Genomic DNA, 15000 nt, shown 5'->3' on the forward strand with positions numbered 1-15000 from the left:
ACTTTCAGATATTTCACAGTCAAGAGCAGCAGGTCCCTCTCAGCCTCGTTTAAAGGTTTTTCCAAGAACCCTCCAAGGTGAGAAGAGGAGGGCGTTCAATCCAGTGTGGTTTAACCACAATTCCTGGCTTGAATACTCACAAAGCAAAGATTCAGCCTACTGTTACGCATGCAGACACTTCTCCCTGCCTGGCGCGTCAGAATCTGTTTTCTCCTCAGAATCAGGCTTTTCACACTGGAAAAAAGCAACGTACAAAGATGCTGGCTTTAAGTTGCATGAGAAATCTGAGTCTCACATTAATGCCATGTTTGCTTGGAATGAGCACAAGAGGCTATTGCTTACAGATTCTTCTATCTTAGATATGATTAACAAAGAGTACAAAAAGAAAGTTGAAGAGAATCGCAGTTACATTAAAACAGTTGCAGATGTACTGCTTTTGACAGCAACACAGAATATAGCACAAAGAGGTCACCGTGAATCGGAAGAATATGACAACAAAGGGAATTTCTTAGGAATTCTAGAAATGATCGCTAAACACAATCCTATGGTAGCCCAAAAAATGAAGGGACAACGCAATGCAAAATACACAAGCAATACCATACAGAATGAAATTCTGCAGTGCTTAGCAAGTATGGTGCGTGATGAGATTGTGAAGGAAGTGAAGGAGAGTGAGGTATTCTCTGTCATTGCTGATGAAACCAAAGATCTGAAAAAGAAGGAGCAGCTGTCATTAGTAGTTAGGTATTACTACAACGGGGCTGTGCATGAAAGCTTTCTTGATTTCCAACATGCCCAACATCTAGATGCTAAGGGGCTCAGCGAAATGATCATCCAGTGTTTAGAAAGATATGGCCTTCAGTACAAAGAAAATCTTGTTGGACAAGGTTATGATGGGGCCTCAGTGATGAGTGGCAAACACACAGGTGTGGCAGCCAGAATTAAGACAGAGGCTAAACATGCGTTTTATGTCCACTGTAATGCGCACTGTCTGAACCTGGTCTTAGTTGACACTGTGAAGTCAGTTCCAGAGGCTGATTGCTTCTTCTCACTGCTTGAGAAGCTCTATGTGTACATGTCAGGATCTTATGTGCACCAGAAATGGCTGGATGTTCAAAAGGAGATGTATGGGGGCCAGCCTAGGGAGTTACAAAAACTTAGTGACACAAGATGGGCATGTAGAGCATTGGCTTGCAGGAACTTCATGGATAGGTTACCAGCTGTGTTGTGTGTCCTTCAAAATATAAGCGAAGAAAATCATAGAGACAGATCCACTGATGCTCGAGGTTTGCTTGCACAGATTGACCTCACATTCATATCCCTCCTTGCAACCTTCCGAAAACTGTTCGGAAACACAAAGCTGCTTTCTGACCTGCTACAGTCACCCTCAGTTGATTTAGCTATGGCAGTAGACATGGTGGAGTCACTTCACGATACACTTCAGGAGTACAGGACTGAGACATGTGATCAACTGTGGCATGACATAGTAGAGACAGCCAAACAGTGCAATATAGCTGTTGAGAATGGTGAGAAGAAGAGATCACAAAAAGTTAGCTCCAAACTTGGTGGGTCTTATGTGACATGTACTATAGGCCTGCGGAAGGGTAATGATGACAAAGATACATTCAGACAGAGACTACTCTACCCCATCATTGACTCCATGATTGGTGAATTGGAAAGAAGGTTCTCAAAACCTAACTGTTTAATAATGAAGGGTTTACAGGCCCTAAACCCTAAAAGCAGTACATTCCTTCAAGACAACCAAGTATTTGGCTTGGGTGAAATGTATGGTTGTGATCAAGAAGATCTTACTCATGAGCTTCACCAGGCTAGGAGAATTTTGAAAAGGAAGGCTGAGAGTGGGGCAAGAGAGTTGGCAAGCATTCTAGACTTGACTGTGTTTTTAGAACCGTACCAAGAGGTGTTTCATGAGCTCTTCAGGCTGTGCAAAATAGCTGTAGCCCTTCCAGTCAGCAGTGCTGCCTGTGAGCGGAGCTTTTCTGCTCTAAAGCTAATTAAAAACCATTTGAGGACAACAATGGTAGATAGCAGGCTAAGCCATTTAGGTGTGCTAAGCATTGAGTCAAGAAGAGCTAAGGCATTGAACATGGATGACTTTATAAAAGTGTTTGCAAGCCAACACAAGAACAGGAGAATTCAACTGTTTTAAATGTATCTGGGCTGGTTTTTTTGTTGGCACTTTACTTTATACTGTGACAGTTTTTTATTTTATTTATTTTATTGGCACTTTACTTTATACTGTGACCGTTCAATATTGTTGGCATTATTACCGTACTTTATTTTAAGTTTGTTGGCACTTACTCTGAGAATGTGCATTTTCTTTTGTATATACAGTACTGTACAAGTTGTTAAAGAATAAAGTATGGAAGTTTTATATTACATTTGTATGGTGTCACTCTGTTGAGATTGGTAGGTCTGTGTATCTTTTAAATTAAACTTTAAACACAGGAATGTAAGACACTATAAAGTAATTAAAGTAGATATGGATAGTAGAGACAAAAATGGTAAATTAATGCTATTCCGTGCCCCCCGCCCCGATGTGCACTCGTACTTCATGCCACCCCTACATAAGTCAGTTCCCCACTTGGGCCACCCCAGTCAAAAAGGTCTGGACACGCCACTGCTGTGTGTTAGCTGAGTCCTACTCTCTGTGTGTTAGCTGAGCTCTACTCTCTCTGTGTGTTAGCTGAGCTCTACTCTCTGTGTGTTAGCTGAGCTCTACTCTCTGTGTGTTAGCTGAGCTCTACTCTGTGTGTGTGTTAGCTGAGCTCTACTCTCTGTGTGTTAGCTGAGCTCTACTCTCTGTGTGTTAGCTGAGCTCTACTCTCTGTGTGTTAGCTGAGCTCTACTCTCTGTGTGTTAGCTGAGCCTACTCTCTGTGTGTTAGCTGAGCTCTACTCTCTGTGTGTTAGCTGAGCTCTACTCTCTCTGTGTGTTAGCTGAGCTCTACTCTGTGTGTGTTAGCTGAGCTCTACTCTCTCTGTGTGTTAGCTGAGCTCTACTCTGTGTGTGTTAGCTGAGCTCTACTCTCTGTGTGTTAGCTGAGCTCTACTCTGTGTGTTAGCTGAGCTCTACTCTGTGTGTTAGCTGAGCTCTACTCTGTGTGTGTTAGCTGAGCTCTACTCTCTGTGTGTTAGCTGAGCTCTACTCTGTGTGTTAGCTGAGCTCTACTCTCTGTGTGTTAGCTGAGCTCTACTCTCTGTGTGTTAGCTGAGCTCTACTCTCTCTGTGTGTTAGCTGAGCTCTACTCTCTGTGTGTGTTAGCTGAGCCCTACTCTCTGTGTGTTAGCTGAGCCCTACTCTGTGTGTGTTAGCTGAGCCCTACTCTCTGTGTGTGTGTGTCAGGGATTCCGTTAACCGGCAATTACCGGTTTTTGTCCGGGAAAATCTGTTGAAGTCCGACATTTAAATCTCTCCGGTGATAATAATTCCCTTTTATGTGTAGGCTATAGGCCTCTGCCATGAACAAAACAGACACAATGTAGCCTGCTTAGCGAGCGAGAGGGCAGTCTACCATAAAGTGCATAGCCTAACCATAATGTTATAAATCTAGATGCATTGTGGTATTTCTTTATATAGCCCAGCCTGCCTATCAATTGTTTCTCAATAAACAGTTATGTCCTCCTCTGAGTCCGAATAAGTAGGCTATGATTTGACCGGCAGCTCTAAATGCCTTCCCAATCAATTAGACGTGGTTGTAAAAATGACGTTTTATTGATGAAAAGGGTAAAACTGAAAAACATGGAAAGAGAAACTAGAAAACTCACATTACTGTCGTTAGTCCCAAACAAACAGACTTGCGTAATGTGGAGTCATTGATTGATCGATGCAGTCCATTCAAATAGGCATCAAAAGATAGGCCTATTTAAAATGACCAATTACATCCTCAAATCCAATTCATACCATAAACATCTTAGCCTACTGTACATCCGTAATTCAAAGTAGCGAAGGTGACAAAATAAAGTGACAGGCTGTCCAGTGGTGCTTGTGCAGTTCTGGACATCTATAGAGCATGTGAATCATGAAAGCCTATAGCTTATAGATAACAAAAAGCTATCGCACACCAAGGTACTCTTGTGAGGTACCGATCACTGGAAGAACTGATCATAAGAAAGAAGAAAAAGTGTTGCACACTCTGGCTTCATATGCAGTTATTTGATTTTTACGTTTCTGCCCGTTGGTCTGATAGATTGAAGAAGGCCAACAGGCTGAAACGTCAAAATAAATTATATAATATAATGATGAGAGATCAGAAATCAGACAGTGAATAGCTTGCCATGGGAATGTTCCCCTGTGCCAGCGCTCTCAAAGTCTGAAAGTATCCTCAAAATCACGCTGACTCATACAGCGGGAGCACACAAGGTCAGTTCCGAGGACAACTTGTTCGTTTTCTGAGAGAAGCGGGAAGCAGGAATGAACTGATTTCTCTACATTTCAAACCAGGCCAGGTCAAGCCTGGCTTATGTGCGTGGCTGGCTTGTTTCTGTTCAGGACTGGTAGGAGGGAAGCTAGTCATGCCACTGAAATAGCTGTGAATTGAAATGACATGAAAATGTCTGATAAATTAAGATAGGTCTTGTTACCAGGACACATCAGTTCCAATGCTTCCAATGCTAATCCTGCACAATGTGGGATAGCCAGTTAGCTCATGAGCTCACAACAACTAGCAGCAGCTTCCATAACATTAATGGTAGCGGTCAGTGGCTAAAGTAGTTACACTAATGATTCCTATAACGTTAGCTATTTTGCTGTAATTGGTTCAACTTCTGTTTCTGGACAAAATGATGATGATGATGATAGCTAAATGTTTACAGGACATGGTAAAGCATGATGTTTTGTTTACAAGTTTAACCATTCCATTCCTTTCACCTCATTGAGGAGGGCTCTGCTGGTGGGCAACAAGCAGCTTCCCAGGAGGATGAACCTGCTAAGATGGTGGAGGAGGAAGCAGGAGATGAATAGTAGGTGATTCATATGAAATGAAAGTCTTTTATTGCTATTCAGCTGCTGAGACATTGGCAGATGTGAAATGAGAGGTGACCTTTGGAAACATACATGCAGAAGGGGCAGCGAGCTGAAGTCTTTCTCCTTAAACTAATTTCTACTTGTTTGTTTTTATTTTTAGGATAATGGAGTCCCTGTGTGGTTTAGGATTAATGATCAGTTATGACACATTAGAGAATGTCTACTCACTTTGCAAGACAGAGGAATGACACTCACAAAAGCAGACAAGCTCATGAGAAGAACCATTCGATTTCTGTCTTCAATGATAGCTACTCCAGGTGATAACAAGCAGGATGCCCTTAAAGCTGCAGAGAGACTGGAGTTTTGTGGCAACTCCTTAACTCCTTAACAACCAGTGTGAGGATAAGGCAGATAGATTCAACAGTCACTCATTGGGAACCTGGAGGACAGATTGTTTAGCACTGGCTCAAGCAGACCTCCAGGTGTATCAGCTGAGAACATGGCTCAGTATACAGACTTGCTTGATAAATTTAAGGCTTAATCCAGAAAACTGGCTTGTGCCCTTAGATGAGCGTTAAGGGGAGCTTTGCATCAAACAACTGGCACAGCAGTTCAGGCTTGGCCCAAGGAGAGTGATCTAGGGCTTCAGGGACTATGAAGAACACTCCAGCATAATACCTGACCCCTGACCCCACTCATTAATATTCTCAGCCTCATACCAGTGAGCAGTGCAGAATGTGAATGAGGATTCAGTTTAATGGATATAATAATCAGTCCACTGAGGTGTAGTCTGCTGATAAAGACTATCGTTGTTAATGTTTGTTAACCCGAATGGCCCTCCTTGGTCAAAGTGGAACCCAAATGAATATGGTCAAGTCTTGGCTGGTAAAGCAGACAGGCAGACAGGAAGTGACACGGTCACGCCCCTGCAAGCCAGCAACTCAGCTGGACAAAGAAGCACTCTGGGCAGTGTTGTGAATATTCTGCTTATTGTAAGACTTCAAGGAAATACAATGTGTCCTTGTTGGTCTCTGATTTAGCAAAAGGCTAAAAATTCAAAAATGTTTTCCATGTGTTACTAATGTAGCCTAATTGCAAAGGAAATCTAAATGTGTGGATGTAAACAGTACAATCATTTTACTCTGTTCACTGAAATCAAGAGTGAAAAGAATATTGAAACAGTGCATGAAAAGAAAAGTGTATAATATGTCTGTGCATGTAATAAGAGATGTTGAGATAAGAGATGCATTGAAAGCAATAGTGTTGCACCAAATTGTAAATTATAGTGTTGAGACATGATTGATTAACCAGCCTAGATATTTTTCTGATGGTAAAGGTTTCATGGAACCCTGTGTGTTAATTTGTGGATCTGCCCATTGATTTGGATCCGCTACAAAATGTAATGGGTTTAATGAGTTGGGCCATGCTACACCCCTGCACAGAGTTTCGGCTTTGATCGGTCTAGCGGTTTTTGCAAAATCCTGCTAGCAAAAAAAAAAAATAGACTGCACTCGGGCGAGGTGCCAACTTGAGCCTTAGAGCGGAAGTGACCACCCACTTTTTGTTTTTGCTTCCATTCAGAAAGTGAATTTCTGCTACTTTGACTTCACTGACGTTTCTGAAAATCACACAAAAGTGCAAACTTCTGATCTGCAGTCAAAAAACGATTTTTCCAAAATGTTCGCGAGGAGCTCAACATGAAAGCATGCAATGGAGAGAGGTAGTTGTTTCTGCCCTCTGCTGGCCGGAAGTATGAATAACTCCTATACACTTTAATAAGGAAAGAGAAAAATGATTTGTGGATCCACCCTGTAATTCCGCTCCATAATCTAATCAGGTCCAGGGTACTTTGGGCGGAATATATGTACCAAGTATGAACATCATAGGGTTATTTGTTTTCGAGCTATGGTGCGAACAGCATGCCCATCCAGCCACATACATTCCCACCCACATACTCACCTACCATAGACGGCCTTTGCTATGTTTTACCCGTTTCAACTGAAACGGGCCCCTCCCTCGCTAGGGCCCCCGACTATAATTCGAGTCACCCCTTTCCTCTCACTAAGAACATGACTGACGGTGTCAAAAATATGAACTAGTAAATTGGGGTTAAATAATCCTACCAGGCCAAAAGTTAATTTGTCGGAATTTCAGAAATATTCAGACTACAGTCTAAATTGAGTAGAATTTAATCTATAAACTTTTTTTATGGCCTGGCGACTTGCAAAGTCAAATAAACACATTTCAAACATCAAAAACATCTTGTGTGATCTGAATTATAGTTCAAATAATTAGTTTGAACTAAATGAGTACAGTGGAATCCGCTTATAGTGATCATGGTTATAGTGATCATCCGCTTATAGTGATCATAGTTATAGTGATCATCCGCTTATAGTGATCATGGTTATAGTGATCATCCACTTATAGTGATCAAAAAGACAGAATCATTCCTATACAAATGCAGTTTAAATAAACCGCCAATAGTAATCATGTAATCTGCTTACAGTGTTCATTTTGGGTCTTTGGGTCTGAAAGCACCCGTCTGCTTTCAGCTAGCTACCTGGCTTGTCCTAGCTGGCTTGTCCTACCTGTCTTGTCCTAGCTGGCTTGTCCTACCTGGCTTGTCCTAGCTGGCTTGTCCTAGCTGCGTACACTGTGCAGTGCAGCTATGTCGGGAAAAAGAAAAGCGCTTTCTCTCAGTGAAGAACAGAGTCTCCTCGAACGATATGACCAAAAACTAGTCAGCGAGATGCTGCAGAGAAGCTTGCTGTTCCCCAGGCTACCTGATGTAGTCTCCTCAAGCAGCGAGAATCTTTATGGAGTGGTTGAAGGAGTGGGATCGCTAATTGAGCCAAGAGAGGAAGAAGATTCTGCTGCTTGTTGACAACTGTACGGCCCATGATATGAAGAACACCACACTGAGAAACATCCGAGTTGAGTTCCTGCCGAAGAACACAACTTCAATTCTCCAGCCATGTGACCAGGGATAATCAGAACAGATAAAGCTTACTTTCACAAGGAGATGGCACGCACTGTATTGCATCGGATTGTATTTCTTTTTGTGTGGACCGACCGACTGAATGAGCTGGAGACAGGTGAGGCACAGTCTTTTTCAACAAAAAACAATTCGGCGATCTAGCGGTCAGGGACATTGAACAAATGTTGCGATAGGGACATCAATGTATTTGACTCGACCCACAGAATCCAACAAGCCCAAACATGACATGTTTTGAGTTGAATTCGGTTATAATAATCGCTTATAGGGATCAATTTGACCTGGCCGGACGTGATCACGATAAGCGGATTCCACTGCAAAAACAAAGCATGCCTTAATTAAAATAATCACACTGTTATGAATATGGGTTAATGGTCATTGAATATGGGTCTTTTATTTTATACATTTTTATCTTCTTATAATTGCCCCCAGATGGTTAAGGCCGGCTCTGCCACCCACACACAGACAGCACAGTGGTGTGTGTTCGTTTATTATTTATTACTTGTGCCGCGAGGCACACAAGTAATAAATAATAAACGAACACACACCACAAAAAAACATTACGGTACCTCTCACCCTGCGCTGTCGCTGGGGCGGAGGGAAAAAGAACGGTGCAATGCAATAGGACAGCGCTATACTATACAATAAAAGTTAAAGTATAGTGTGTGTAAGGTTTAGGTGTGTGAAAAGTGCAAATGTGCATTATTTGCATGTTAGTGTGTGTGCAGGGTCTGAGTCTGAGTTTGTCTGTCTCACAGGCAGGCAAGCAACAGTGTACATTATTCTAGAGGCTGGTTCCCTGGTGGAAAAAGCTGTCCCAGAGCCTGCAGGTCCAGGCCTTGTTGCTGCGGTACCGTTTTCCAGACATCAGCAGCAGAACAACGCCATGATTGGGGTGGTGGGGTCTTTGATGACCCTGCGGGCTTTACTGGCACTCCAACCATTGTATAGCTTCTAAATGGAGGGAAGCTCACACCCACTGAAGCGCTGGGCCGTCCGCACGACCCTCTACTGCGCTTTGAAACGCTGCAAGAAACGTGTAGAGCCGACGAAGAGGAACATTTTAGTGACATAGTTGCCAAAAAGGGTGAACCGGAAATGTCAACTACACCAAACGTTTTTCACAGAAATGTGTTCTATATAGTTGGAAAAGCCAAATTAGCTTGGTTGCTACTTGTGCAACTTCTCTGTATTTCTCACAATTCAAGATGGCGGCGGCGGCCATTGTTGAAATTGGCCAATTTTCAACTTTTGATCTTGATGACCTAGACCAGGGGTGGGGAACCTTTTTCCTGTCAAGGGCCATTTCGATTTTTAGAACATCCTTTGAGGGCCATACAAAATTATTGAACACATATATTGGACTCACCTAATGTGATGGCTGGAACTGTTTCTCTTTGGCGAGGTGTTAGGTGTCAGATGGTAGTGATGACGATGACGATGCGACTCGCAGCTGGTTTTGCAGGTTTGGGTCAGTCAGTCTTGAGCAGAACCGAGTCTTTGCAAGAGTCAGTTTTGAAAAGAACTGCTCACAGCGGTAGGTCGTCCCAAACAGCGATGCTGATCAGTGCATGTCTCCTCAGAATGGGAAAATCCTCAGCACGTATACATACAGTTCGTAGAACTCGAGCAGAGGGAGGTTGTTGTACTTAGCTTTGAGCTCGTCATTGCTTTGCAGCTCAATGATTTCGTGTTGTAGGTTGTCAGGCACATCAGCTGGTTCCACATTAAACAGCGTGGCAAATATGTTCAGTTCCCTTTGTTTACTTTTCACGTCCTGGAACCTCTCTCCAAATGCCTGGAGGGGTGTTGCACACTCAGCAGCATATTCAGATGTCACAGCGGGCTTGTGTTCTCGCAGAGCGGGGACGTGGACAGTGTTTCCCCTATCCAGTTGCACTTGCCACAGCTTTAGTTTAGCTTCAAAGGATTTCACATTTGATTGCAGAGAACTGAGAAGCTGGTTGGGACCTTGGAGCTTGACGTTCATCTCTGACAGATACTTGGTAATGTCCACCATGAAGCCCAAATCACACAGCCACTTGCTATCACTGAGTTCCATGACTGGTTTCCCCTTCATCTCCATGAACTGTTTCACTTCTTCTCTTAGTGAGTAAAACCGTATGAGCATATTTCCACGACTCAGCCACCACACCTCACAGTGGTAAACCAGATCTCCGTACTCTGACTCTAGTTCACTCAGTTGCTCCTTGAACTGGCGGCTGTTCAACCCTCTGCTTTTGATGACGTTTATGGTGGAAACAACAGTTGTCATCACATTATTGAGCTTCAGGGACTGTGCACACAGATTCTTTTGGTGTATGATACAGTGGCATACAACTCTCTTGGATCGAGGCTGAGATGGCTCATTTCTTTTTTGACCAATGCAGTCAATCCCTTTTGCGCACCAACCATGGCTGGGGCTCCATCCGTGACCAGGCCACTTACACTATCAAAATGCAGTTTGAATTTGTTCGTAGACAAAACAACTTGCTCAAACAAATCCTCCCCTTTGGTGGTGCCATGCATGGCTTGCAAAGACAGCAACTCCTCCCTCGTATCAAACTCAGCTGTAATCCTCCGCACAAAAATGGCTAGTTGTGCGGTGTTTGTGATGTCCGTTGTCTCATCGCCGGCCAGTGAGAAAAACTGGAAATCTCTTGTGGTGTCCTTCAGTGTTTTCTCAATATCTTGTGCCATGTCAGTAATCCGATCTGAGACAGTTCTTCCAGACAAAATGACACTTTGGAACAATTTGACAAGGCACTCCTTCACAAATCCTCCTTCTGAATGCGGCCTTAGCTTCTTAGCGATTAGCTCACTCACCAGAAAACTAGCATGCATAATGTTGTCTCGGTCAGATTGTGGTTTTATGAAGACTGCTTCTTGAGCACCCAAATTTCGCCAAAGAGGATTGACTTGATCCAAGTGCATTTGTCCTTTCAACTCGTCCAGTTCCTGACAAACTAGGCACACTGGCTTGCCTTTTACTTTCATGTTGCTATGTTCACTGACCCTGAACGTGACCGTTTTATCTCAGAGGGAAATATAATCGCTGTCTGGAGAATTTTTTGGGGTGGTATTTCTGAGGTTGCTTTTGTTTATTTTTATGAATTGCCTCACGGGCTGGATCAAATAGTCTCACAGGCCGGACACGGCCCGGAGGCCGGAGGTTCCCCACCCCTGACCTAGACGGTCATGTAATACCTCTTTTTAGGAGTTTACAATGGTGGGAAGTCCATTTTTGAGATATGGGGTCAAAGTCAAGGTCAAAATGAAGGTCAAAGGTCAAATGAACATCATAGGGTTCTGAGATGAACGTACAGTAATTAGTAACCCAGGAACATGTCAAGGCATTTAAAGATGACTTGAACGATATTTGTAGCTCTTTTTGTAGCATGTTCTATATTTGCAAACAATGATCTAGTGTGGACCTCAGATCCCTACTAGTGCTCATATGGGCAGATGAGTTATTAGCATTTAGCAAGGCGGGTATGGGTGAACAAACAGCTTACACACACACACACACACACACACACACACACACACACACACACGCTCAGACACACACACACACACACACACACACACGCTCAGACACACACACACACACACACACACACACATATATGTATAATCCACCCACCTACCAACACACGTCACTGTCCCCCCACAGGGACACATACAGTACAGTATACAGTACACATACCCACCAGCCTACTCACTCACTCACTCACTCACTCACTCACTCTCTCTCTCTCTCTCTCTCTCTCTCTCTTTCTCTCTCTCTCTCTCTCTCTCTCTCTCTCTCCCCCTATACTGACGTGCGTGCTGGAAGCCGGTCCTCATGCGTTTGTAGAGCCTGCTCCTCCACTCCCAGGCTCGGAGGGTCTTGTCCTTGCCACAGGCGTCCAGGCTCAGGCTCTCTCTCTGGGCCTGGCTTCCCAGTTCTCCAGCCCTCCTCTCTGCCTCCACCACGAGCCTGCTCAGGTGGGCCTCACGGCTCTCCACACTCACGACTACACACACGCACACACACACACACACACACACACGCACGCACGCACACACACACGCACACACACACACACACACACACACACACACACACACGAGATGAGATTAGAAAGGCTAGATAAAAGCACAGTACATCTTAGTATGAGTTACCAATGTACAGTCTATCACACACAGTCAATGTAACCACTACCAGAAACACACAAGGACCATTATTTTCCTCACATGTCACATCCGTCACACGTTCCTGCAGATTCATGCTCTACAACATCAGGAGGATTCGCCCTTTCCTCACTAATGAAACGGCGCAGGTACTCATCCAGGCCCTGGTCATCTCCCGCCTGGACTACTGCAACTCCCTCCTCGCGGGGGCACCGGCGTCAGCCATTAAACCTCTGGAACTTGTCCAGAAAGCTGCTGCTCGCCTGGTGTTCAACCACCCCAAGTTCTCCCACACAACTTCCCTTCTCCGTTCCCTACACTGGCTCCCTGTAGCGGCTCGCATCCAGTTTAAAACTCTGGCGCTAACCTACAGGGCAATGAAAGGAACAGCCCCCTCCTACCTCCAGGCCATGGTCAAACCCTACATCCCCTCCCGACCACTACGCTCTGCTACCTCAGGGCGACTGGTTGCCCCGTCACTCCGAGGCTCCTGCGGTCGATCGACACGGTCACGGCTCTTCTCTGTCCTGGCCCCGCAGTGGTGGAATGAGCTGCCCACTGATGTCAGGACAGCAGAGTCGCTGCCCATCTTTCGTCGCAGGCTCAAAACTCATCTCTTCAAGAAGTACTACAACAATCCTCCCACCTAAGCACTTATTATATTATATTGCACTGTACTTTAGATTGTGATTCTTGCACTTTGCTTCAGCACTAGATTATGCTCTTAGTCACTTGTTTGTTTTAGAAAGAAGATGCACTTGTGAGTTCTGGCAAGTAGTAGTACATTGGCTCTTCCTACGTTAAATGCAATTATTGTTAGTCGCTTTGGATAAAAGCGTCTGCTAAATGACTGTAATGTAATGTAAATGTAATGACCACTTTGGAGATACAGTATGTTTGAATGGTTACATGTGCTGCCCTCGGGATATAATGTATAATATGTTTTTTTACTTTAAACTCATAATAATAATCAATCAATGAACACAGTGAGCTAATGACAGAGAGAACCCAGCAGAACATAAGAGAACACAGTGGAGAACCTAGAGGAGAACATTCTGTAGAGGAGAACATACAGGCCAGAGGTATTAGAACACGGACACAGGGGCGAGGGGACGGAGCACATTGCAATGCAGGACACAGGTTGTCGTGGGCAACGCAACAGATGCTGCCCATGGTCTTGAAAGATGAGAGGAGAGGGGAAGAGAGGAGAAGAGAGGAGACGCATGCAGAAAAGAGGAGAGGAGGGGGAGGGGTTCTGAGAGGGGAGGAACACACACAGGACTGTGTACGTCTCTAGTCTGGCCTCCCAGATAGACCATGGTACAAGCCTGCCAACCCACCGGCACCCCTCCCCCCCACCCCCCCGGCCAGGGGCTGCATGTTCTATCTCTCTCTGGGAGCTGTGGTCACCGACCATGACAGCAACATAAACACACACAAACACCAGGGCAGAAGAAGCCCCTCTTTCACAGCATAACACCAGGGGAGGGAAGGAGGGAGAGAGAGCGAGGGAGAAAGGAGAAAGAGAGAGCTAACTGGGCAACTGAGCTGGCAAAGGCAAACTAGTAGTAGTTGGTGGTGGTTAACTGTAGTGGCTAGCTGGGGTTGTTAGCTGTGGTGGCTAGCTGTGGTGGTTAGCTGTGGTTGTTAGCTGTGGTGGCTAGCTGGGGTTGTTAACTGTGGTTGTTAGCTGTTGTGGTTAACTGTGGTGGTTAACTGTGGTGGTTAACTGTGGTGGTTAACTGTGGTGGTTATCTGTGGTTGTTAGCTGTGGTTGTTAGCTGTTGTGGTTAACTGTGGTGGTTAACTGTGGTGGTTAACTGTGGTGGTTAACTGTGGTGGTTATCTGTGGTTGTTAGCTGTGGTGGTTATCTGTGAGTTGTTAGCTGTGGTTGTTAGCTGTGGTGGTTAACTCTGGTGGTTAACTGTGGTTGTTAGCTGTGGTGGTTAACTCTGGTGGTTAACTGTGGTTGTTAGCTGTGGTGGTTAACTGTGGTGGTTAACTGTGGTGGTTAACTGTGGGTCTGCAAAATGAACACAAGGCCTCCTGACTGAGGGACCGACACACACAGTCTTCCATTGTCTGTCTGGCCGCTGGGGAGGTTCTAAATACCCACCCCCCTCCACCAGCCCCCCTGGGACCCCAGGAGCGCTCGTAAATTACCCCCACCCCCACCCGCCCCCTCTCCCACCTCTACTGTAGGAGCCGGGCTGTCAGGACCCTGCCTGACTGATTTACTCGCCAGTTGAGGGATGACATCAACATAAAGCATAACGCCCTGGAGGAGAAACACAGCACCGTTGACCCTGTGTTTGTTTAGAAGGAGGAGACGTACTAGTGGGGAGGAGAGGTGAGATGAGGAGAGTGGAGGAGAGGTGGAGGAGCAGAGGAGTGGAGAGGATGAGGAGTAGAGAAGAGAGGAGGAGAGGAAGAGGCAAAGAAGTCTCCAGTGTTTTTGCAGCTCTCCGCTGCCCTGGAGGATTATAAATCACTTAGCGCTAATTGCCTGGCGTTACATGCATCATTGGAAAAGTTAAACCATTAAACGACAAACCTTTTTTCTATGGGGACGAGGGAGGGTGTGGAGGAGGGAGGGGGTGTCTGGAGGGGCGTGGGGGTCTGGGGGTCTGAGTCTAAAGTGGCCAGTGTTTCATGTCAGACAGGACCACGACACACACATACACACACACACACAGAGGGGCTTGTGGGCCAGAGATGTTAGACCAGGTAGGAGGACCCACCTGTCTAGCTCCCACAATGCTCTCTACTGAGTGTGTTCTCATGAATCACCAAACACCATTCAGAGCGTGTGTGTGTGTGTGTGTGAGTGTGTGTGAGTGCGTGT

The 15000-nt window shown here is 45.1% G+C and overlaps 1 protein-coding gene across 1 annotated transcript in view; it reads right to left on the reverse strand.

Annotated features, from left to right (window-relative positions):
• ankfn1a (ankyrin repeat and fibronectin type III domain containing 1a) overlaps positions 1-15000 on the reverse strand; it is a gene marked incomplete at both ends in the record, with an annotated part of 63836 nt that overhangs the window by 46705 nt on the left and 2131 nt on the right. The window contains 1 exon segment of the mRNA XM_084459819.1: positions 11803-11997. Within this exon segment, the coding sequence (XP_084315945.1) occupies positions 11803-11997 (195 nt within the window).

The sequence above is a fragment of the Borostomias antarcticus genome, assembly GCF_949987555.1.
Source record: "Borostomias antarcticus genome assembly, chromosome: 29".
Taxonomy (NCBI): domain Eukaryota; kingdom Metazoa; phylum Chordata; class Actinopteri; order Stomiiformes; family Stomiidae; genus Borostomias; species Borostomias antarcticus.